The sequence below is a fragment of the Canis aureus genome, chromosome 20 (genome assembly GCF_053574225.1).
Source record: "Canis aureus isolate CA01 chromosome 20, VMU_Caureus_v.1.0, whole genome shotgun sequence".
NCBI classification, from domain to species: Eukaryota; Metazoa; Chordata; class Mammalia; order Carnivora; family Canidae; genus Canis; species Canis aureus.
The window spans coordinates 35,245,741-35,271,167 of NC_135630.1; the positions used below are offsets into that span (position 1 = coordinate 35,245,741).

The 25,427-nt window shown below is 43.0% G+C and overlaps 1 protein-coding gene, 1 long non-coding RNA gene and 1 other non-coding gene across 14 annotated transcripts in view; 1 reads left to right on the forward strand and 2 right to left on the reverse strand.

Moving 5' to 3' along the window:
• CLASP1 (cytoplasmic linker associated protein 1) overlaps positions 1-25,427 on the forward strand; it is a 266,298-nt gene that overhangs the window by 69,648 nt on the left and 171,223 nt on the right. For all 12 annotated transcript variants that reach the window (XM_077861340.1, XM_077861342.1, XM_077861347.1 and 9 more), the window contains exons 3-6: positions 20,036-20,114; positions 21,501-21,604; positions 22,985-23,076; positions 24,896-24,971. In XM_077861340.1, the coding sequence (XP_077717466.1) occupies positions 20,036-20,114; positions 21,501-21,604; positions 22,985-23,076; positions 24,896-24,971 (351 nt within the window). The remainder of the gene's footprint in view (positions 1-20,035; positions 20,115-21,500; positions 21,605-22,984; positions 23,077-24,895; positions 24,972-25,427) is intronic.
• Positions 947-21,363, reverse strand: LOC144291670 (uncharacterized). Its single transcript, XR_013359058.1, has 3 exons — positions 21,208-21,363; positions 10,704-10,926; positions 947-1,436 (listed from the first exon to the last, which is right to left on the reverse strand). It is a non-coding gene; the product is annotated as an uncharacterized LOC144291670 (long non-coding RNA).
• LOC144292007 (U4atac minor spliceosomal RNA) lies at positions 19,335-19,459 on the reverse strand. The gene has a single exon (XR_013359554.1). It is a non-coding gene; the product is annotated as a U4atac minor spliceosomal RNA (small nuclear RNA).

A 25,427-nucleotide genomic window follows, 5' to 3' on the forward strand; every position in this document is an offset into this window, starting at 1 on the left:
GAAAAAAAAGGGCTCCCTTGGTGTTGGAGCATTGCAGTTGTCTTCTGGCTTTGGAGTTATTTATTCTTTGCTGGGTGACTAGAGAGCTCAATGAAAGGCAGAACACAGGGCAAGGGAGGGGAACCAGATATACTGAGTGCTTTCTCCAAAGCTGTGTGCTGCATGCTTGGCCCTGACTCATCTCCCCCTCCCTGGCCCTGGGAAGAACTCCCTGTCAGCAAATGTGTATTTAGAATATGCTCAGTCCTGCAGGTAGACTGTCTGCTGGGTTTCTGTGCTTTGTCCAGCACTGGGCTTTGCTCCAGGGAGACAAAAGGCGATTGGCTTGTCAGGCTCTTTTGCTAGGGTTCAGAGTAAAGAAACCATAGGAACACATTATTGCTGCAGTCAGAGGAAAAAGTTTTGTCCCTAGAGAAACCACAGAACACAAGAACACCTTGTCTGACACTAAGCCCTATCGTAAATGAAACCTTGAGCCTCTTCCTGTGAGTTGCTGATTCCTTTTACCTCTGATTTTAGCATCCTGGTGCCGGCAGACTTGTAATGACCCTTGTAGGTATGCTGGTCATGGGAAGAAGCTGATGGTTTGCCACAGGAGAGAATAGTCAACATACCAATTATAACTTGTTTTTAAAAACCCTTTAAATACCTGTAGCCTTATCCTTTATTTAGACAGCCCAGTATTTCAGAAGGCTGGACTTGCCTGCCCTCCTCTCAACTCCAAATACTTGTATTGTTGGGATCCCTGGGTGGCGCAGCGGTTTGGCGCCTGCCTTTGGCCCAGGGCGCGATCCTGGAGACCTGGGATCGAATCCCACATCGGGCTCCCGGTGCATGGAGCCTGCTTCTTCCTCTGCCTGTGTCTCTGCCTCTCTCTCTCTCTGTGACTATCATAAATAAATAAAAATTAAAAAAAAAAAAACAAAAAAAAAACCAAATACTTGTATTGTTTTATTTTATCGGGGTTTTCCTTTGATAGTGGTTGTAGAAGATCACAGCACTTCAAGATACTGTCCTAACGCATTGTAGCATTTAGGGTAAGGGACAGGAGGCCCTTAGGATACAATACAGTGAGTGATTTTTTCTTCCCAGAACATTGGTCATGAGTCTTATTCCAGATCCCTAACTAGTTAAGGAGGGCCGGACCCTGAAGATCAAAGACTAGGTACCTGTATTTTTCTTTCACTTTGTATTTTGAAAAATTCAAAGCTGCATGAAAGTAGAATGTACAATGAATCCACACGCACCCCTCTTGTAGCTTCAGTGGTTGTCAGTCACTGGCTGCTCTTAGGATGCGTGTTCCTGAAAGTCATAGTCTCCTGCCAGACATGGAATAAACTTGGGGCAGAAGGGTGTTCGGGGATATAGATTCCTTCTCAGCTGTGTAGACTAAACCTGGACCAAAGGCCATCTTCCATTCCTTTCTGGCAGGCAGCCTGTCAGAGAATTTAAATTGATTTGTTTAAAACTTAAAATATTAAAAAGCTTTTTTATCATGATTTTCTTAACACTATGAAATTATATGTGCTTGTTGTAAAAGTTTCATAATACAGACATGTGTGAGGTGCAGGGGTAAAAAAAAGTCTGTTCCCGATAATGCAAAGTTACTTGTACACAAACATTGCATGTAAGTTTTAAAAAAAAAACAAATAAGGGGGATCCCCGGGTGGCTCAGCGGTTTGGCGCCTGCCTTCAGCCCAGGGCGTGATCCTTGGAGTCCTGGGATCGAGTCCCACATGGGGCTCCCTGCATGGAGCCTGCTTCTCCCTCTGCCTGTGTCTCTGCCCCCCTCTCTCTGTCTCTCTCATGAATAAATACATAAAATCTTAAAAAAATACAAAAAACAAACAGGGTCACGTGATATACATACTGTGCTGCAGTTTGCTTTTCTTTTTTAAACTCCATACTGTGGCTTGTTAATTTTTGCAGAAAAAGGCAGCTGGAATGTTGATAGCAAATGCATTGACTTTGTAGATCAATTTAGGGAATATTGCCACCTTAGTGGTATTGTCTTCTCCACGAACAGAGGATATCTTTCCGTTTATTTAGGTCTTCTTGAATTCCTTTCAGAAGTATTTTGTAGTTTTCAGTGTGCAAGTCTTGCACTTTTTTCTTGCTAAACTTATTCCTAAGCATTTTCTTCTTTTTGGTGCTGTTGTAAATGGAGTGGTTTTCTAACTTCATTTATGGATTATTCATTGCTACTGTATTTGTTAATTTTTAAAATTTAAAAAAATTTTAAAAGATTTTATTTATTTGAGAGAGAGAGCACACAAGCAAGGAGAAGGGGGGGAGGGAGAAGGAGAAGCTGACGCTGACTCCCCACTGAGCCAGGGAGTCTGATCCCAGGACCCCAGGATTATGACTTGAGCAGAAGGTGAATGCTCAACTGACTGAGCTACCTAGGTGCCCCTATTTGTTACTGCTTTTAATTATTCAGATAGCACACATGTACATATAACTAATTCACCCAATCACCTGTTGATGAATATTATTATTGTTACTACTTTTAAGTAAGATCTATGCCCAACATGGGGCTCAAACTCATGACTGTGAGGTCAAGAGTCACATTCTCCATTGACTGAGCCAGGAGGGGGTCCCAGAATTATTTTTAATGTTTTTCTTCTACAAAATAATGCTGTAGAGATCAATGGTTGCATGCAACTGTATTGCTTAGCATACTTGTGTTAATGTTTCTGAAATAGATTACTAGATGAATTTGTTGGGTCAGACTTTATACATATTAAAAATTTGATAGCTATCAATTGTCCAGATCCTGTATCAGTTACACTTCCTAGGGTTGCAAGCTCCTTATGCTAGTGTCTGTTATTCTGAACCCTCCAAACACATAGGCCATTATTAATCTTTTAAAATGTCTCAGTCCGATAGGTTATAAATGGTGTACCATTATTGTGTTTTGCAGTTCTTTGAATATAAGTGAGATTGAGCAACTTTGTATGATTATTGGTGTTATATAGAATGAATTGTCCATTTAAAAATAAATATTTATTTTAAAAAATTATTGTAGGGTTTTTTTTAAAGTCATGAATGTGTTCCTTCCCTATATATTTTACAAATAGCTTTTGCCCAGTTTGTTGTTTCTCTTTTACTTGTGTTTATTCTTTTTTTTTTTTTTAAAGATTTTATTTATTTATTCATGAGAGACACAAAGAGAGAGGCAGAGACATGGGCAGAGGGAAAAGTAGGCTCCCTGGGACTCGATCCCAGGATCCCATGATCACTACCTGAGCTGAAGGCAGATGCTCAACCACTGAGCCACCCAGGTGCCCCTACTTGTGTTTATTATTATTTTTTTTCCTTTAAGAATAAGACATTTCTCTTCCTTTATTTGTGCTTTCTTTATGCCCATTAGTAAAATTTTTATAGTTTCTTCACATAGGTCTTATGGCTCAATCCTAATTACTATATGTTTTTGTTGGAGTTGTAAATTTGATTTTCTTCCCCTTAGACTTTCTTCCTGGTTCTGATAGACATAATGAAAAAAAATATTTTTCTATATAAGTATGATATTTGGCCAACTTATTCTGTTGTCACTTCTAATTTTCAGTTGATAGTTTTGTATTTTCTTAGTAGACTATTATTTGCAAGTGTTGGTGATAATGTCTTTTATTTTTTAGTTCTTTTTATTCTTTTTTCTTACTGTATTGCTAAGGCTTGTCAGAATGCTAATCAGAATATTCCTATATTCCCATCCTATTTGACTGTGGGAATGTTCTGGTGCTTCCAGTTGGCTGTACTGCTATCGGTTTCTAATAGGATGTTTTTGATCTGTTGTTGCATGTTCTCACCGGGGAATCTCATTCATACTTATGGTTCTTAGACCAATATTTGCACCTCAGACTTCCTTTTCTCCTGGGCTTCAGCTAGCAGACATCTGCCTACAGGATATTTTTATTTTCTTTATAAAAAAAGATTTTTGTCTGTCTGTCTCCCTCCCTCCCTCCCTCCCTCCCTCCCTCCCTCCCTCCCTCCCTATCTATCAGAGAGAGAGAGGGAGAGAGAACATGCACAAGCCCAGAGGGGAGGAGTAGTTGGAGAGGGACAAGCAGACTACATGCTGAGCATGGATCCTGATGTGGGGCTCAGTCTCACAACCCTGAGCCTAACCAAGAGGCAGATGTTCAACTAACTGAGCCACCCAGTGCCCCAAGGATATTTCTATTTTGATACCTCATAAAGTCCCAAAGCTGGGATCCCTGGGTGGCGCAGCGGTTTGGCGCCTGCCTTTGGCCCAGGGCGCGATCCTGGAGACCCAGGATCGAATCCCACGTCGGGCTCCCGGTGCATGGAGCCTGCTTCTCCCTCTGCCTATGTCTCTGCCTCTCTCTCTCTCTCTCTCTGTATGACTATCATAAATAAAAAAAGTAAAAAAAAAAAAAAAAAAGTCCCAAAGCTTAACATATTAGGGCCATGTTTACTGTTTGTGGCTCACTGTGCTTGATAATTTAAATAGATTGCTTCAGTAGTCCTCCCAGTCACCTGCAGAAGGGGATATTAGTATCCCATTTTGTAGATTCATATATGAACTTTGAGATGTTGACTTTATTAGAGTCCCCAAGCTAGTAAAAATAGTGGTGCCACAGTCTGAACCCCAGTTTTGTCTGACTCTAAAGACTATTCTCTGTTTTTTTTTTGTTTTTTTTTGTTTTTTTTTGTTTTTTTTGGATCTTCTCGCCCCTTGGGCCCCGAGTACTGGGTTTCTGAAGACTGCTCATTCTGCTGGTTTGTGTGGTTTGCACATCTCACCAGCTGTGGTCCATACCTTGTTGCCTCCATCATGGTAACTTTAAGTAACGCTTTCTCCTTGAGTTCAGACAAAGAATGGCCATCTGTACTTTGCAGTAGTTTTGTTGATTATGCAGTCCAGTAGATTGATTTTTTCATAAAATGTTATTAAGGTACCCAAGCCATGTTGAAAGCTTTGGTTTGCAAGATCATTCTTATAAAATATCTGCGCAGAGTGTGCCAGAATTTGGCTAGCTCTGAAATTCATCATAGTTTGGAATCTGCGAGACTTGGGAATATGTTTTTTTTTAAATCACTTTTCTCCTGATTGACAGTGAGGTGTTTCCTAGGAAGTGGAACCCTGGAGGATTTCTTTCTGTTGTGGTGTTCTCTCCTTTCCAGTCAAAGCAAGGTACAACTTCACAGTGGATACTGCTTTACTTTTAGATAAGTGGGCTTCTTGATGGGACCCAGGCAGGTCATTGGGCCACAGTAAGAACATGCTAGAGCCCCTGTTAAATTGATTTTCAATTCTGTTTTTCAAAAGTATTGAATTTTTCGTGTACTTTATAATTTTACTGTATATCTGCATAACAGCAGATTTATAGATTATAAAGAAATATGCATATGAAGTACTCTAATAAGGATGTGTAATCAAAGTAGAGGTCTCTGCTTTAAAGTATCAATTGAGATGGACCCCAGCAGAATTTAGCACCTGCACTACTAACCAGGAAGGAATAAGTTCTACCACCTGCTCTCGTGGAACCTAGGGTAAGCCTCAGCATTCACAGAAGTTGCCGGCATTTTAAAAAAACAAACAAGGTTCTGGACACTAGTAATGAATAATTAGATGTTCTACTTGGAAGAAAGAATCCATAAGCAAGTTAACTGAGTGAATTTTATAGAGTACTAGAGAGTGATAAATGCTTTGGAGAAAAATAAAGCAAAGTGGAAGGACACACGTGGTACTCGCCCATAGTATTCAGTAGGCCGGTTGCAATGGACCTGACCAACAGATAGCTGTTCAGCAAATGTTGGAATGAAATGCTGGGCAGACAAAGTGGATATCTTGGGGGAAAGCATTCTAGGGAGAGAAACTTAGGTACAAAGAGGGGACATTTGACAAATAGCCAGGAGGCCCCTGAAGGGAGAGGGGCAGCCATAAGCTAGTGAGGGAATAGGAGGTCAGGCTGTGAGGGCTTGTAGGCCATTGTAAAGACCCTCTCTTACCCGATGTGGGAGCCATTGAAGGCTTTGGAGCATAGGAGTGGCATGATATGAGTACCCTTAAAAGGACCTTCTGGTTGGGGCATCTGGGTGGGTTAGTCATAATTGTCTGTCTGACTCTTGGTTTCAGCTCAGGTCATAATCGTAGGATTATGAGATCGAGCCCCATGTCAGAGTTCATGCTCAGCATAGAGTCTGCTTGAGATTCTTTCTCTCTCCCTCCCCTCTGCCCTTCCCCTGCTCTCTCTCTCTTTCTCTAAAATAAACAAAGAAAAAAAATATTTAAAAGTACCTCTGGTTGTGTGGTGAGAATAGATGGAATGAGGACAGGATGGAAACAAGGATAAAAGTAGGAGGAAGTGAGAGGGTCTTAATGCCAGTTACTGTATTTTGGATTGTTAATGCAATGCTTAGTTCAAACATGAACTAAATAACAATTTGCACTATTATTACTGTCATATCCAACAACTTTCTATCCACCCTCACCTCCCCAGATTTGCTAGCATTATGGTTGACACTGATGATACAGAGATGGAGAAGATGCAGAGCCTGCCTTACAGAAACTTAAAGTCTAGACTCTAGGCACTAGGCAGATAAATGGTTTAAAAACCAGAGGTCCCTTGAGTCTGACAGCTAGAAGAACTGTGTATGGTGGGGATGCTGGAAACACAGCTTTCTGTTTTGGGCTAGTGGATATAAATGGGAGGGCATTGGAATTCATGGTGCTTGAAGAGAGCCCTGAAAGAAGAGAAGAGTGTACAGAGAGGGAAAGTAGAATGTTTCAGGCAGGGACACATGTAAGGAAAGAGCATAGCCCATTCAGGAAAACCATGGGTGGTTAGCGGGCCGCAAGCAGAACTGTTGAGCCTGGTGTGCACCATGACCTCTTCAGAGTTCTCAGGAGAATTGGGAAGGACTTTTGCTCTGCACAAGCTCTGACCTGACCTGTGGCCTTGCTTTTCCTTCTGCAACATCTATCCAGTGTTTCTGGATCGATGAATAACCAGTACTTGCCTTTGGCAGATGTCATCAGTTCTTCATGATCCAGTCACCAGAAGGATCAGTTCTTTTAAGCCCAGTAACTGATTTTTTAAAAAAGATTTATTTATTTATTTATTTTAGAGAGTCTTTAGAGAGACTTAAGCCGACTTCCATGGCATATTGGTGTGGGTGGGGAGCTGGGGAGCGGTTGGCGGAAGGAGAGAGAAAACTTAGGGAGACTCAAGCCAACTCTATTGTGAGTGTGGAGCCTGACATGGGGCTTGATCCCATGACCCTAAGATCACGACCTGAGCCGAAACCAAGAGTAGGACACTTAACCAACTGTGCCACCAGGTGCCCCAAACTGATTTTTTTAAATAACAGATTTATAGGGGATCCCTGGGTGGCTCAGTGGTTTGACGCCTGCCCTTTGGCCTGGGGCGTAATCCTGGGGTCCCGGGATCGAGTCCCGCATCGGGCTCCCTGCATGGAGCCTGCTTCTCTCTCTGCTTGTGTCTCTGCCTCTCTCTCTCTCTCTCTCTCTCTGTCTATCATGAATAAATAAAATCTTTAAAAAAAATAAAAAACAGAATTATAGAGGTATAATTTATGTATCATAAAATTCATCTGTTTCATGTATCAGTTATTTTTAGTAAATTTACAAAATTGTACATTTCCCCATTGCTCTCAAAAGACCCCCAATCCCCAGCTGCAGTCAGTCCCATTCCCACCCCTAGCTGTAGGCAATTATTTGTCTATTTTCTGTGCCTGTAGATTTGCCTTTTCTGGACATTTCGTATAAACAAAATCATACAATATGTCCTCTTTTGTGTCTGATTTCTTGTATGTAGCCTCTTTGTTCATCTGTATTGTAGCGTGTATCAGTCCTTTGTTCCTCTTTATTGTTGAATGGCATTTATATATTTATTTATTTTTTTTAAAGGTTATTTATTTATTCATGAGAGACACAAAGAGAAAGAGGCAGAGACACAGGCAGAGGGAGAAGCAGGCTCCATGTAGGGAGCCTGACGTGGGACTCGATGCCGGGACTCCAGGATCACGCCCAGAGCCAAAGTCAGACGCTCAACCAGTGAGCCACCCAGGCGTCCCTGTTGAATGGTATTTAGTTGTATGGATGTACTGTGCTTTATCTGTTCACCAGTTGATGGATATTTGGTTTGCCACCACTTTTTGGCTGCTGGGAACAATGCCCACTTTTTGCCAGTACCAGTAGGCAGTGGGCAGATGGTTCTCTGGGGTAGGCATGCACATACGAGTCGCAGACTTTGTCATTACAATCTTAGCATTCTTGGTTTGCCCTTTTGTAAGACTGATTGATTAATGGATATTACTTGAGCCACGTAATAGCTGAATGACTTTGCCCAGTTGCCTGTTTCCTCATCTGTAAAGTAGGGATATTTATAGGTGTGGTATTTGGCTCAGGATATTGTTGTGAGGATTAAATAATATAATAAAGAGACTGTATGCAAGGTAGCAGTTGATTCTCCCTGTGCCTCCTGGCCCACTTGCCCCCCATGCCTTTGCTATCTCTTGGGAAGTGGGTGGGAATGAGAAAGCCTCATGTATGAGGAACCATCCTGCTTTGAGTAGTTAGTAGTCGTTTTGGAGAGATGCATGTAAAGGAGCTGGAGAGAGATGCAGGTCTTGGCCTGCGTGGACTCAGGAGACTGGAAGATCTCCTAGACTGGGCTAGCTAAAAAATTCTACTGGAAGGATCAGGACTGGGGCCTTGGAGGAGTAGCATAGGGAGACTCTTGGGAGAGTGTGGGGCAGGGGCCAGAGCTGTGAGCCTTGCTGGCTGATTGGCGTTGCTCAGCTCAGGGGCAGCTGGAATCTTTGCTTCATCCCTTAGACAACTGAATGTTTTGGTGCCTGATCTTACATTTATGAGATGTATCTGGAAGAGAGAAGTTGCAGATTTAGGGGTCTTTGGCTGGATTTGACCCCCAGCATGTTTTCTTTGTTTGTTACCGGTCCCTTAGAATTCATTTAGGAAGTTGCCAGTGTTGAAAATCTGGAGATCTGCCTGTAATACCAGATAACCAGAAAATCTGGCCTACCTTATCTCTAACATGGTGTCACGTGAGCAGAGCTTTGGGAGGTGTTCCCCTGCCCCTCTCACACACTGACCTGGGATTGATTGATTGATTGATTGATTGATTTATGATAGAGAGAGAGAGAAAGAGGCAGAGACACAGGAGGAGGGAGAAGCAGGCTCCATGCCGGGAGCCTGACGTGGGACTCGATCCCGGGACTCCAGGATCACGCCCTGGGCCAAAGGCAGGCGCTAAACCGCTGAGCCACCCAGGGATCCCCTGACCTGGGTTTTTACCAGCTCAGGCTCGCAACCATTGGTGTGGAGCTGTGCTGTCCAGCATGGTAGCTGTGGGCCTCCTGTGGCTATGTAAAGTTAGGTAACTTCATGTTTTAAGTAAAATTTAGAGCTCTGTTTCTCATTCACACTCATGTTTCGATTGCTCAGTAGCCACATGTGGCTAGTGGCTGCTGCATTGGATGGCGCAGACAGAATGTTTCTGTCACTGCTCAAAGTTATATGAGACTAGATCTGTTTTTACTAACTGCCTCTCTCTCTATTCAGACTGGGCCTTCTAGCCTCACCTGGCCTATTGATGCTTATACATAAAAATAAAGTGATGGAAGTTCCTTTACCATTGGTAAAATCCTTATATGTGGGCAATGACAGGTAACAAGCTGATAACTTGATTAGTCCCATTAGTCTACTATTAATGACTGATATTTTAACAGACTTACAGCTCTGGAGCCCATTCTAGAGGAATCTGGTAGCATTATCACTGGGATGAGGGTCACAGGGACTCCCTCACATGACTACTTTGAAGGACAATCAGTTTGGATGAATAATTCTCCCCATTCTACATGTGAATATGCAAAGTCACTGACTTTCTCATACCCTTTTTTTTTGTATTTGTATTGTGCTCTTATTCTTGGAATTAAAAGTGAATGCAGCATAGAGTGCTAATTAATTTCCTCCTTATTTAATAAGGTTGCGATATAGAGTCTTTTAAAATAACCAGCAGATTTGTAGAAGTCAGCAGCCTGTAGCCCCACAGGGCATCTAGTGCATTATGTTAAAAATAGACCTCATCAAGTGTACAGTGTGTGTTCCCTTTGACCGAGCAGTTGTCCTTTTCAGAATTTGTCCTCAGGAGATAACCATGTACACGTGTGGAAGGGAGTACCCATCAAGGAATTGTCTGAGATAGTAAAAAATTCTAAACAGACCTGAATGCCAGCATTACTTTGGGAAAGTGGATCAGTATTTATGATACAACAGGGTATCAGACAGCTACTGCAGATGGAGGTATAGGTCCTTTACTGTTAGTTTGGGAAGACTTCCATGGCATATTAAGCAACAAAATCTCTACATCTATCTGCCTCTATCTCTCTCTCACTTGTTTATGTGAAATTACATGGAAATGTGCGTATGCAGAGATGTCTTTTGGGACAATCATCAAAATGTTAATAGAGTTCTTGTAGAGTGACAGATTTGGGGTATCCTTACTTTCTTCTTTGTTCTATGGTCCTCCTCTGTGAGGCCAGGCTTTCTTTTTTTTCTTAAGTTCTTTTCTTCTTAAGTGCCTCATAAAGAAGGGAAGAGGCACTTACTGAATGCCTACTGCATTACAGGTGTGTGTTAAAACTCTTAACCCTCATGTATATTCTGTAAGGTACAATTGTTCTGATCTTACCGATGAAGCTTGTGGAGCCTGGAGATGGAGTAGCCCAGCTGGCCAGTAGGGGTGGTAGAGTGGTATTCGATCCCAGATCTATGTGACAAAGCCCTGCAACTTTCTCCTGTTCTGGGCACTATCAGGACATCAGAGAAGTGTACAGCTGAGGCCGACCTGGGAGGTTATCTGGTATTACAGGCAGAGAAGTGCTGTGTCTTGCTCGAGGTCATATGTAAGCCAGCTAGAGAGAGATAAGAAAAATGATAAGCATGGGGTTTTGGATATTGTGATTTTGCTCTACTCAGATGGTCTTGATAAGATCAGGGGGCTTGGGTTTATTTTCAGTTCCGTCACTATCCCAACTTCATGACTTCTGGTAAGTCTTTTTACCTCTTTGGGCTTTATTTTCCTCATTTGCAAATTCAGGATAGTACAGTCCATATTTCAGGTTGTTGTGAGATTATTCAGATTCACCCCAGAGTGCCTTAAAAACAGCAAAGTAAGGCAGCCCCAGTTGCCCAGTGGTTTAGCGCCGCCTTCAGCACGGGGTGTGATCCTGGAGACCTGGGATCGAGTCCCACATCAGGCTCCCTGCATGGAGCCTGCTTCTCCCTCGGCCTGTGTCTCTGCCTCTCTCTCTCTCTGCGTCTCTCATGAATAAATAAATAAAATCTTAAAAAAAAAACAGCAAAGTACAATATGAGTGCAAAATATTATATTTACTCAAGCCAGTCCAATCTTCTGAAGCTTAAGAAATGCAGTGGTCTTCCTTTTTTTTTTGGGAAGCAGAGGGAGAAGGAGAAGCAGACTCCCCACTGAGCAGGGAGTCTGATGCGGGGCTCAGTCCCAGGACCGGAGATTATTACCTGAGCTGAAGGCTCATGCTTAACTGACTGAGCCACCCAGGTATAGGTATCCCTGCAGTGGTCTTCCTACCTAACTTGTCTCCTATGTTTTTTGGGGGGAAGGAATGAGCAGATGTTACACTGTCCAGAAGGAGAATTGTAGTGGCTTCTATTTTGGTATTTTCACTGGTGGTTTGGAAAGTACATGAGGCAGAGACAAAGCCTAGCCACTTGCCACAGACTTATAGGTCAAGGAGTCCAGAAACACTACAGCTTTTTTAGTTTTTAAACTTCAAAAAAATTGTGAACTATATGTAGAAAGAAAGTGCATGAAACACAAAGACACAGTTTCTGAGTTGTGAGAAAGCTAACGCAGTTTAATTGGTACTCTGGAAAAGAAGGAGAACATATCCCAAAGCAGACACTCTTCCTGACTTTTATATAATCACTTTCTTGCTTCCCTTTTTAGTTTTATTACACAAAAATGCACTTTAAAATCATAGTTCATGTTTGCTTGTTTTTGAATTTCATAAAAATATATAGATACTTTGTGTCTGGCCTTTTCACTTGTTATGAGATTTATCTGTGTAATTGAGTATGCTTATGATTCATTTGTTTTTATTTATTGTATTCTTTAGTATGAAAACTACAAGTCCTACATTCTGCAGTAGGGGCCTCATGGATTTCTAGTTTTAGACTATTATAAATAGTGCTGCCCTGAGAAATTTTGTATACTTCACCTGTAATATATGTACATGTATATCTATTTCGGCGTATTTCTAGTGGTGGAATTGCTACAAATTTGGTGGATAATACCAAGGTGTTTCCTTCCTTCCTTCCTTCCTTCCTTCCTTCCTTCCTTCCTTCCTTCCTTCCTTCCTTCCTTCCTTCCTTCCTTCCTTCCTTTCTTTCTTTCTTTCTTTCTTTCTTTCTTTCTTTCTTTCTTTCCTTTCTCTTTCCTTTCTAGTGGAAACAACCCTGAACGCTTCACTTTAGGGCGTTTAGGTTTTTTTTTTTCTTTTTTAAAGATTTTATTTATTTATTCATGAGAGACACACAGAGAGAGGGGCAGAGACACAGGCCGAGGGAGAAGCAGGCTCCATGCAGGGAGCCTGATGTGGGACTCGATCCCAGGTCTCCAGGATCATGCCCTGGGCTGAAGGCAGGCGCTAAACCATTGAGCCACCCAGGGATCCCCCCAAGGTGTTTTCTTAAGTGTTGGTTGTACCAGTTCACATTCCTACCAGAATGTATGAGAGTTTCCATGTTCTTGTTGATACTTGGTCTTGTCAGTCTTTAACTTAGCCATTCTGGGAAGTAAGTAGTAATGTCTCCTTATACTTTCAATTTGCATTTCTCTGCTGACTAATGGAAACTGGGCAACTTTTTGTGTACTTCTGACCATTGCTGTCTTTTATGAAGTGTCTTTTCAGATATTTTGCCCATTTTTGTTCTGGATTGCCTATTGGTTAGTTTGTACAAGATTGATATATGTATATATTCTAGAATCAGGCCTTTTGTTGCTTATTTGTTTCATAAATAACTTTTTCCTGTGTGACTTGTTTTCACTTTCCTACAGTGTTTGGTATGCCAAAGTTCTTAATTTCAGTTTGATAGACTTCAATCAGTCTTTCCCTCTAGGGTTTGTGTTTGTTGTGCCCTACTATTTTCTTAGGTCATTTTCTAAAAGCTTTATTATTTTATGTTTCCACACTTATATTGTTACCAGGAATTCATTTTTGTGTATGGTATGAGATAGCAGTTAGTTTCTTTTTTTATTCCATATATTCAGTGGCCCTGTTCTCACTATGCCCCATTGTCATAAGTTAAGTGCCCATATATATGTGAGTCTGTTTATTCTGTTCTGTTGATATATTTTTTTCTTGACCTGATAGCATATTACCTTAAGTATTGCCATTTTATAATAAATGTTGATATACAGTGGGAGCAAGTTTTTGTCACTCTTGCCATTGACATTTCCACACAGATTTTGTAATCAACTTGAGAAGTTTTTAAAAATATATTTTAGGTGAGATTTTGATTGAAATCTTACTGAATGTAGATCAATTTGAGAAAAATGAAAATTTCATAGTAGTGAGTATATCAACCTGTAGTTTACCTTTTCATTTATTTTAGTTCTCTTTAATTTTTTTTAATTGTTCCATAACTTTTTGGGTATATATTTATTTTGGCTAGATTTATTCCTAGGCATTTATTTTTGTGCAGTCGAATATGAAAACTTAAACATTTTCCTTTTTGGCTTCTTGTACGGAAATGTAATTGATTTCTCTTGTATATTGACTTAGCTCGTTTTTTAAAAAATATTTTATTTATTTGAGAGAGAGAACATGGGCACAGAGGGAGAAGCAGACTCCCTGCTGAGTGGGGATCCTGATGTGAGTCTCTATCCCAGGACCCCGAGATCATGACCTGAACTGAAGGCAGATGCTTAACTGAGCCACCCAGGTGCCCCTCAGTTTTAAATTTTGTATTTGTAGATCTTCCAGATTTTTCTACTTGTAGTTACATTTTCCATTTATAATGACAGTTTTGCTTCTTTGTAAGTTTTATACATTTAATTTTTGTTTCCAGTAGCTCATTAAGTATGATGCTTGATTTCACACTTGTGTCAAAATTTGGCTCTTTCCGCTTTTAATATTGCTGCTAGGAACATAAGAGTACAAGTTATCTGTTGGAACCCTGCTTTCACTCCTTTTGGGTATATACCCAGAAGTGGAATTGCTGGATCATTTGTTAATTTTGTGTTTTGTTCTTTGAGTAGCCATCATATCATTTTTCACAGTGACTGCACTGCTTTATATTTCTACCAGTGGTGTACCAGATATTCTAATTTCTCCATGTCCTCCCCACCACTTGTTATTTCCTCCCTCCCTTCCATTTTTGTTATTATAGTAATCCAAATGGGTATCAACTATTGCTTTTTACCTGCTGTTGCTGACTTCCCTTTTTGAAATCCTTTTTTTTTTTTTGTCTGCAGACTTAGCATCCAGTGTGCTTTTTTTTTTTTAAATTTTTATTTATTTATGATGGTCACACAGAGAGAGAGAGAGAGAGAGGCAAAGACATAGGCAGAGGGAGAAGCAGGCTCCATGCACCGGGAGCCCGATGTGGGATTCGATCCCAGGTCTCCAGGATCGCGCCCTGGGCCAAAGGCAGGCGCTAAACTGCTGCGCCACCCAGGGATCCCCAGTGTGCTTTTAAGCCTATCCATTGAGGACTGAATTTTGGATATTGTAGTATTTGGTGCTTTTAAAAATTGATGTCACTTTTTTAGAAGTACTTTCTGTCTCCCAAATTTTAATCATGTGTTTTATCTTCTTACACATAGTAAGAATTATTATATATTTTTAGAGTAACTCTTGTATCCATAGGACTTGAACTCATGACCCTGAGATCAAGAGTCACATACACTACTGACTAAGCCAGCCAGGCAACCCAGAATTATTATTTTAAATTCTCTTTCTTATTATTTTCATGTGCGTAGTTCATGTGTTTCTGCTAGTTTTCATTTATAGTTGTTGAGTGTGTCTGGTTATCGGTTATCTTTGGTTATGTTTTGGACATTACATCTGAAAGTTGTTTATAGAAGTAAATTGAGGGCTGGATTAGGATGATCTCTCCATCTGGAAGTGATTGGGATTTTCATCTGCCAGGGGCTTTAGGGCCCCACTAATCTAAGATCGTGTAATGTCCGGGATTAATATATATATATATATATATATATTTTATATATATATATATATTTTGACCAATCAGATTCCTGGAAGCTGGTCTGTGGTCCATCGGAAGGCTGTTTTACTTTCAATTCACTCTCCTAAGGTATAGCCATTTGGATTTCAAGTGGTAGGGTGCTATCCAGGCTACCAACCTTTGAGGGCTCTGGCATCCAACCTTTGTTTTCCTAGATCCACATGATCACTGAAAACAATTCTCAGTGTCTCAGTTGTCCTTTCCCAGTGTTTAAATGGCATGAGGGCAAAAGTCAACCATTTGCTGCGTGCTTATCCCTCTGGATTTTAGTTTACTTATGTTTCATGACCTGGTATCTTTTCTTTGCCTTCCTTGTCCTCTGATGTTTCCAAGCAGATATTCTTTTATAATTTAGGAGTTTTCAGCATAAGAGTTAGTCTGAGTTACTTAGCAATTACAAACTCCTTTTCAAAGCATTTTTTTTTTTAAGTTATAGGATAAAGGAATTGTGTCAGACCTTGAGAACTCCTCCATCAAATGAATTCATTACTAATTAAAGTAGCTTGTTTTTGTTTAGTATAGTAGGGGTTTACTGACCATTTACCATGAATTCACTGTTATGCTATATATATTATGGAAATTTTGAAGAAATACAAGGCACAGCATTTCTTTCATTTGAGGGGTTCTGCTGTGGAAACCAGTATAAACTCAGAAAACGAAAAAGAATATTGAAGGAGGCACTTAAAGGTAATGCAGACTTAATGGCTTAGTGAAAACTAAAGGCCTTAAGTGCTGGGTGTGAGCCCGGTCCCCTCCCCGCCCCTGCCCTGTCTCTCCCAGACCACCTTCCTCATGCTGCTCACCCTGTCCTGTCTATAAAACTGCAGCTCCCTGGCACTCCCTCTTTACTGGTATAGCCCTTCAGAGGCTGCTCACTGTCTTCCAGACATGTCTGAGGCCCTTCGGGAGCTTCCTCCCCTGCAACTTCCCCACCCTGCCTGCCCTCCCCTCCAGCTTTCCCCTTCGTGGCAGCTGCCTCACATCTTTGCATGCACACTGCCCTCTGCTTAGAGGTTGTCCTTCCCTTTGGTGCGAGGCTAGTTTTTTCAAATTTAGCCTCACGTAGTGTGACTCTTTCTTGGAAGTCTTCTGTGCCAGCTGAGTCTCTTGTCATCAGGAATCCCAGGCCTCTGCTGGACCACCGATCGGTAACTATTGCTTATGGCAGTGACTGTGAGCTGGTGATAACTGCCACCAGGTGTGTAGTCTAGCCCTCACCATGCACCAAGCACCATGTCAAGCACTTCACATACAGATAGTGATGCCTGAGGTAGCTGTTACTGTTGTCTCCATTTTATAGGTAGGAAATTGAGGCACACAGAGGCTTCATAGCCACAAATTATGGTCTTCTGGGCAATGACTTTATCCATGTATCTCTTTCTTCAGTAAGGAAATGGAAACAGGAGCAGGGCCTGAGCTGTGAAGATAAACGTTTGTGGGTGATGATGCCCTTCCTTGCCCACTGGGGCTGTGACTCAGGGTGAACTGGACAACTATAAATGAACCCCTTTGCTTCCTTCCAAAGTAGTAGTTGATTCTGCTGTGACGGTGCCTGGGACTCTCTTCTCTTCTCTCCTGTCCTATTTCACTGGGCCTTAGCTGCATCTGCCAACCTAGGCTTCTTGGGGAGTCTCTGGACTCCCCAGTCTGTCTGGGCAAGGCTTTTTAAATTTAGTTTTGTTGTTTTGAAAGATTTTATTTATTTATTCACGAAAGACAGAGAGAGGCAGAGACACAGTCAGAGGGAGAAGCAGGCTCCATGCAGGGAGCCTGACGTGGGACTTGATCCCGGGATCCCAGGATCACGCCCTGAGCTGAGGGTGGCGCTAAACCGCTGAGCCACCCAGGTGTCCCTTGGCAAACCTTTTTGAAATTTACTCTCTAGGATTTAGCTATGCCAGATCTGGTCAAACCTACCAAGTAAACTTCCATCCTGGAAAAGATGAAAGTCTGTATGTTCCCTCAAATTTCACAGGTGGTTTAACCAAAAAGGGCTCTGATATCTGATAGAATTTTGAATTCATTCAAAATGAAGGTGTAATAACAGCCCTCTTCTACTTTAGGGGGAATGAGTTAGGAAGGGATGTGGTGAGAACCTGAAGACAGCATTTTTAGTATTTTGTAATAAGTAACTGTAATAAGTAACACTTCCACCTCCAACCAGTGACACAGCCATACTCATGTTTAGCGTTTCATCAGGGAAAAGCCAATTCCAATTAAATGGATGGCCTCTGTTTTTAAAATACAAGGTTTAATGTTTAGGATGGTTTTGGATTCACAGAAAAACTATGAGGGTAGTATAGAGAGCCCCATGTAGCACCCCACACCCCGTCTCCCTATTAATATCTGACATTAGTATGGTGTAGTTGTTATAATTAATAAATATTGATGCATCACTATTCACTCAAGTCCATAGTTTATTCAGAATTCCTCACATTTTTCCTGCTTTTATCTCTTCCAGGATCCCACTCAGGCTGCCACATTACATTTAGTCATCATGTGTCCCTAGGCACCTCTAGGTTATGACAGTATCTTGGACTTCCATGTTTTAGGTGACCTTGACAGTACTGGTCAGTATTTTGTAGGATGTCCCTCTATGGGAATTTGATGTTTTTCTCGTGATTAGATTTGGCTTACGGGTTTTGAGAAGGACATCACTGATGTAAAGTGTCATTTTTTAAAAAAAGATTTTATTCATTAGAGACACACACACACACACACACACACACACAGAGGCAGAGAGAGAGAGAGGCAGAGACACAGGCAGAGGGAGAAGCAGGCTCCATGCAGGGAGCCCAACTTGGGACTAGATCCCGGGACTCCAGGATCACACCCTGAGCATGAAGGCAGATACACTTAACTGCTGAGCCACCCAGGTGTCCCGTAAAGTATCATTTTAATCACACCACAGCAAGCATATGTGCTGTCAGCATGATTTGTGACTGTTGATATTGACCCTTGTTAAGGTTGAGGCGATGTTAGGTTTCTCCACCATAAAATTATTCTTTACTTCCATACTGTACTCTTTGGAAGGAAGTCAGTGTGATGCCTAAATCCTCTTCAGCTGATAAGTAAAGCTACTATTTTAAATGTTTTGTACCATTACATATCTTTAAAAACTTTACAAACCAATGTTCTCTTTATAAAAACTTTTTAGAATTATTTCCTGGTATCTTCTAGGTGCCAGTGCCTTGCAAGGACAGCTCATGCCCTGATTATTGGGCGTTTTTTTTTTTTTTTTTTAAGATTTTATTTATTTATTCATGGGAAACACAGAGAAAGAGGCAGAGATACAGGCAGAGGGAGAAGCAGGCTCCTCACAGGGAACTCCATCCCAGGACCCCGGGATCATGACCTGAGCCAAAGGCAGATGCTCAACCACTGAGCCCCCCAGGTGCCCCTTATTTATTTACTTATTAATTATTTTATCGGGTAATTTTGAAGAAGTGGATTCCGAGCTGAATAGGAACGCCTGCAGTCTTTGTATTTCCAAGATGCAAAACGCAGGGGCAGACATTTGAAAGGACTCATGACGACATCCCTTGCATTATCATCATTGCCTCAGTCTTGTTCATTTATTTGTTCTGGAGGATACGGGACTACTCCACGTGCAGTTTTGCACCATTTTCAGTAAAGTTGCGTAAGTTTCTACTGAGAACGGGTTTGTAGGGACGAGTATCTTTTTTAAGGTAGCTCAGCGCTTCTACTAACCACATACTGAAGCACAGAAGTGGATTTTACGAGTCAAGCTCTCTTGCTTCTGTCCACGTATACCCGAGAGTTTTACGGCCTTTCAAAAGCGGGTAGATCAGATTTCTGAGTAATCGGAGGAAACCAACGGGATTCACTACAGCCGCTGAGTTTTTCTTAAGTTACAAGTTTAAGGTTTAGAAGAAGTAACTGACTATCCTGTTTGGGAGGGAACGTTGAGCCTGCAGCGCCCCCTGGCGACGAGCCGTAGCGACACGAGCAGCCTCTCCCGAGTACTTAAACTATCGTTACACTTCAAAGTCGTGGAAAAGAGGTTTTTCTTTTTTCCAAAAATTGCACCGAGATAAAGCAGAGCTTTAGCCGATGCGGGCGTGTTGTCAGGCGTCAGCAGTACTGCCCTCACTAAGCGTTCATTGGACAGTAGCGCAACCCCAAGAAAAGGATGGTTGGCGGCAGGCGTGCGTGCGCTGCTAGCAGGAAGCGCCAACACCGGGTAGGGTTGGGGTGACTGATTCGCGACTCCCGGCCTAGCCGCGGCAGCGGGTATACCTACAACGAAGGCGGCTTCCGAAGCAAACCAGCAACTTCTTGTTTCCTGGGGCTTTCGAAGGTGGCGAATAGGCTGCTTGGTTTTACCCAGAAGGCCACGCGCCAGCCGCGGGTAATTTGCATACGCCGTACTCGCCGGGGGGCGGGGCCGCTGGGGGCGGGGCCGCGGCTCGGCTGTCCCCGCCGTCCGCTGGCGCCTCGGACGGGTCCCTTCGTGGCGGGGTTTTTTGTTCTTTTTTGTTTTTTTTCCTTCCCGTTTCCTGTCACCGACCGTTTTCTCTTGAAGCTGGGCACAGCCCCTTGCGTACCGGAGCAGCCGCCTTCACGGCCAGTCTACTCTGCAGTGGGCTTGGCTCCCCAGTGACCCGTCCGACCGCGTCCGACCCGGAATGGGGGGGCGTCCTGGGAGCTGCTGGGCCGGGGCGGGGGCCCCCAGGCCGGCGGCTCATGGCTTCCCGGTGTCTCCCCTTGCAGGTGGTTCTGCTCGGCATGGACATCCTGTCCGCGCTGGTCACCCGGCTGCAGGATCGGTTCAAGGCGCAGATCGGCACAGGTGAGCTGCGGGCAGGTGGGGGGCCCCGCCGCGCTCCACCGTCCAGCCCCGCCTTCACTCAGCCTCCCGATACCCCACGGCTGTGTCCCAGGCAGCCCGCACGGCCTCCGCCATCCTGCCCCTGCTGGGGCTGCAGCACCGCCCCTCCTCCCGCCCTGGGGTCACCGCAGAGCCCCTCCCCTGGCTCCAGGGCACCTGCCGCTAGGTTCACAGCGTTGGTTTTTCCCATGCCTTCCTGCTGGCTTCTTCCAGCGCTGCTCTTCTCCCCGCAGTACTACTGCTGACTCTTTTTTCTTACCTGGATAGGTGCTACATTTTAGTGCCCACAAAATCATGTGTGCCCGTTCTGAGAGGCTTTGCTTTCCCACTCGAGAAGGCCTGCATATCTGATGCAGCTGAGTTTTTTCCAGTTCATTATCTGAGGCATTATCTTTTTCACTTTGAACATAAATGTTAAGTATGCATGTTAAATGACCGCTCTCTATTTTGGAGGGAAAACGATATGTTAGCAAAATGAAATAAGTAAGCAGGTTTCGTTTTATATATGATTTAGTCCCTTCTAAATTCCTGACCTCTGGGATTTCATAATGATAATACAAGCACCAATCAGCTCTGTTTGGCCTTCCTTAACAGAACTCAGTTTTGGTTGTTTGTACTTGTTATTTTCTGTTACCTTCCTAATCAGCGTGCTCTTGTGGATAAGGTCAAGAACTCTTTTCCCATTCTGGCACTAACTGTCCATCTGTAAATAAAAACCTCCCTTACTTTTAGAAATTTGGTATTTTAATAGCATTCCATTTTCCTCATAAGTTAGCTGAATTGTTCATGATATCTCTTGGAAAGGAAAGGTATGTATACACTTAGAAGAAGCAGAAAAATAAGCTAATTTCCGGTACATCAATGATCTTGGAGCCTCAGCCGATGGTCCACACTAGGTGGGGGGCTAGACTCCATTTAATACACATGCATGTATACTCTAAAATTACAGACAGCATAGATGAAAAAGAGATGGAGTCATAAGTGCCTGTTCTATCGGCAAATATGCAGTATCCCTCTCTTAACTAAATTTCCTTTTGCATTGACTCCTTCTTACCAATGTCTTCCACTGACATCCATTTTAATATTTCACCAGCTTAAAAATGTCCTGCGAGCTGGCTGGATCTCTAGTCGGTTAAGGAAGAAGACAAGTAGTATATCCCCACAAAGGATTTTGCAGATTCTTATAGCAGCTCCCATAGATTTTAGTGAGGAGAATAGAACTGTGAGGAATGGTGGTTCTAGAATGGTGTACATCATTTAGTCGTCCCAGTAATTGAAATGCCAGTTGGTGACTGCAGACCCCCCAAAATAGGCTTTCATTTGATCAATTTACATTTTGATTTTCAGTGCTGCCAAGTTTAATAGACAGACTGGGAGATGCTAAAGACTCTGTGCGAGAGCAAGACCAAACTCTGCTGCTGAAGATCATGGATCAAGCTGCTAATCCGCAGGTAGGGCAGGGAGGGGCTCCATGGCTTGCTGGCATCCGTTGTCTGGCCTGCATTGGGCTGTGCACTAATCGGGGAATCTGCTTGAGATTCTCTCTCCCTTTCCTCCCCCCACCCTAGCTCATACATGTGCACGCTCTCTCTCTCTGAAATTTAAGTAAAGTAGAAAGATTTCACTACTTTTGTTTTTATTTACTTTGATTATTTACCTATTTATTTATATATGTTTTTAATTTAGAGAGCGTGTGCAAGCAGGAGGGCAGAGGGTCAAGGAGAGAGAGAACCTTAAGCAGTCTCCACACTTACTGGGGGCTTGAACTCATGACCCTGAGTCAAGAGCAAGAGTAGAGCCCAGTGGCTCAGCAGTTTAGCACTGCCTTCAGCCTGGGGCATGATCCTGGAGACCCGGGATTGAGTCCCGCATCAGACTCCCTGCATGGAGCCTGCTTCTCCCTCTGCCTGTGTCTCTTTCTCTCTCTCTCTTTCTCTCTCTGTGTGTCTCTCATGAATAAGTTTTAAAAAAATCTTAAAAAAAAAATCTAGAGTAGAATGCCTTAACTGGCTGAGCCACCCAGATGTCCCAAGATTTAATTTTTTAAAGCTGATGTGTTTCACATGAAAATCTCCGTAACATTTCATCTGTCTCTGCTACCCCCCCACCCCCAGGATGTTATAAAAAGTAATAAATAGCAAAGGGTGTTGACTAAAATAGCGGGCTTAACATGGGTATTGAGTGTTTGATTGAATGCATTAGATTCTTGAGCTCATTTGTGTAGGTGACTCATTTTCTCTGAAAAGAGGTGAGGTGGTCATGGTGTCTGGGGAGTCAGGAGACCTGGCCCTCATTCCTATCTGCTAGTGAGCTGGGGCTGCTGGGACAGATGAACAGAGGGACGCAACCTGGCCTTCTAGGCTTCAACTGTACAATGTATAGGAGGTGGGGTAGGGTGGTAGAGGTTATTAGAAAAAGCCATCCAGGGAAGGTAAAACCTAGAATGTCTTAAAAGATGAGCAGATGTGTGACTTGTGGATAGGCTGGGGACAGCTGTTTCTGACCAGGAGAGCAGTAGGAGTATGTGCTCTTTGGCAAGTCACCCAAACCTCTCTTGGCCTTACTTTCCTCATCCATGAAATGGGGACAATTACACCTTTCTTTCAGAGCTGTTGGGATAATTAAATGCAGTTATATAAAGGAATGTGTTTGGAAAAACTCTAACTTGATACAGAAATACAAGTTACCTATGTTTCAGTATGCCCTTGAGGGGCTGGAATGGATTGATTGAAGTTGGGGCTGACTTGGCACCTGTTGCAGTCCCTCTTCCATCAGCCTTATATTGAAATGAAAGCCTCCTCCTCTCCTCACCTGTCCTTTGTCATCTACAGTACGTGTGGGACCGAATGCTGGGAGGCTTCAAGCACAAGAATTTCCGGACTCGGGAAGGCACATGCCTCTGCCTTGTTGCCACACTCAATGCGTAAGTCTGGGTGGGGCCTGAGGGTTTCCTTTAGCTGAGCATTTTTATTTTTAATTTTGTGTTTTGAAGTAACTATGGATTTCAGGAAGTTGCAGAGAAATGTCCTGGGAAGTGCTATGTACTCCTGCCCCATGATCCTTTACTCTTAACATCTTACATGTCTGTAGTGCAATGCCAGTGCCAGGAAATCAATACTGATGCAATGCCCAGGGCTTATATAGATTCCTCTGGTGACACACACACACATTGTGTATGCAGTTCTGCCCAGTTCTGTCTCACATGTAGCTCCAGGGAACCATCACCACTGGTGAGGCACAGGCCAGGCTCCCTCATGCCAGTCATCCCCCGCCACCACTGGTCTGTTCACCATCTCTATGATTTTGTTATTTCAAGAATGTTATATAGATGGGATCATTTATTCCTGTGTTTTTCTTGGGCATGGACCCATTGCTGGTGGGTTTGATTTTAAAGAAACTGCTTAATTGTTTTCCAGAGTCGTCTGTACTGTTTTTACATTCTCACCATTAGTGAATGGACGACTGGGTTTTTTCATATCCTTGTTCTGTTTTTTAGCCATTTTGATTGGTGCGTAGTGAATATCTCATTGTGGTCTTAATTTATAATTTCCCAATGACTATTGATGTTGAATATTTTGTCACATGCTTATTTATAGGAAAGGCTTTTTAAAAATTGAAGTTACAAGTCGCCTTTTCTGATTATAAAAGCGATATTGTATATGTCAGAAAATTTATATCAGGAGGAAGATCATGATTCGGTACATTTCTACCGCCTTCGCAAAATCACTGTTAACTTGTAGTGCATATTTAGCTCAGCCTGTAAAGTTCAAAAACATCATTGGGATAATAATGTTTATGTCACCTTGTAGATTTTCCAGTGATACGTTAGCCTTTGCAGCACCATTAAATTGCCTACATTTGCATCTTTTAAAAAATGTTTCTAGTTTTTTTTTAAAGATTTATTTATTTATTTGTGATAGACATGGAGAGAGAGAGAGAGAGAGAGAGAGAGAGGCAGAGACACAGGAGGAGGGAGAAGCAGGCTCCATGCAGGGAGCCCGATGCGGGACTCGATCCCAGAACCCCAGGATCGCGCCCTGGGCCAAAGGCAGGCGCCAAACCGCTGAGCCATCCAAGGATCCCTGTTTCTAGTTTTTGATCACAGTGCTTTCACTTCTGAGAATGTATCCTAAGGAAGCCATCAGATTACCAGAGGGAGTTGTGTTTACAAGGGCTCTGTGTGGTAGTGTTTATGACAGTGAATAGTGGTCAGCGACTTCGGTGCTGTCCAGCAGGGCAGGGTTAGCTGGAACTCTCTGCGGCTACTGTGTCAGGGTCCTTCCCCTGAACAGCTGTTCACTGACCATCAGCTGTGCACAGGAGGGGAGTTAAGGGAGGAGGGCCCTCAAGGGACTCGCAGTTTAGTTGAGAGCACAGAGTTGGGCAAAATAGGAATGGCTGTTTGACAGAATAATAATGCAGGGGCAGCCATGTGTGAGGCAGGCAAGACTGTGGGAGAGGCTGGGGCCTTGGCTTGGCATTGTAAGTTAGGAGCCAGAATGGGGCAAGCGTCGAGTGCTAGGGAGAGCACACTACTGTGGGCGGCATGAAAGGTTTTAAACTCTGTGCAAAGGCCAAACTTTGTGGTGAGGTTTGGAACCAGATGGGCAGAAGATGGGAAGAAAGAAGAGCTGAGGTGTGAGGGGTGATTAGGCCCGGGGAGGAGGGGGGGTTGAGAGGGAGGGAGGCAGTGTTTCTTTTCTTGGTTCTCACCAGCAGTAAAACACTCCTTCTGTTTTCAGCTCTGGAGCGCATACTTTAACACTAAGCAAGATTGTGCCACATATATGTAACTTACTTGGAGATCCAAACAGCCAGGTGAGTGTATTTTAATGAGAAAGAATGATATTGGTTATAGACCATTAAAACGCATTCTGGTGTTCTATGTATACCTGATAGGTGGGTGGGACTTTATTCATGTTTCTAACACTGATTATTGTTCCAGATAATTCGCATTAATGCCTTTTAGCATTTATAAGATACCATTGGGGAGTGTGGTGGTCACTCTGTTCTGTTCTCTATGTGGCTGAGGCCTCACTAACCTATTAAGTAATGTCATCCAGACCAGCTTCCAAGATCCTGCCCCTCTGGTCACTCACTCTGCAGCCCAAAGTGGGTGGCCCTGGGGAAGAGTGATCAATGCTGATTGAAGTCAGTTAGGGATTACCTCTTGGGGTAGGAGGATTGATTGGAAGGGACCTAAGGGACCTATTCTGAGGAGATGGCAGCTTCCAGTATTTTGTTTGGGTGGTGGCCACACTGGTGTATTTAACA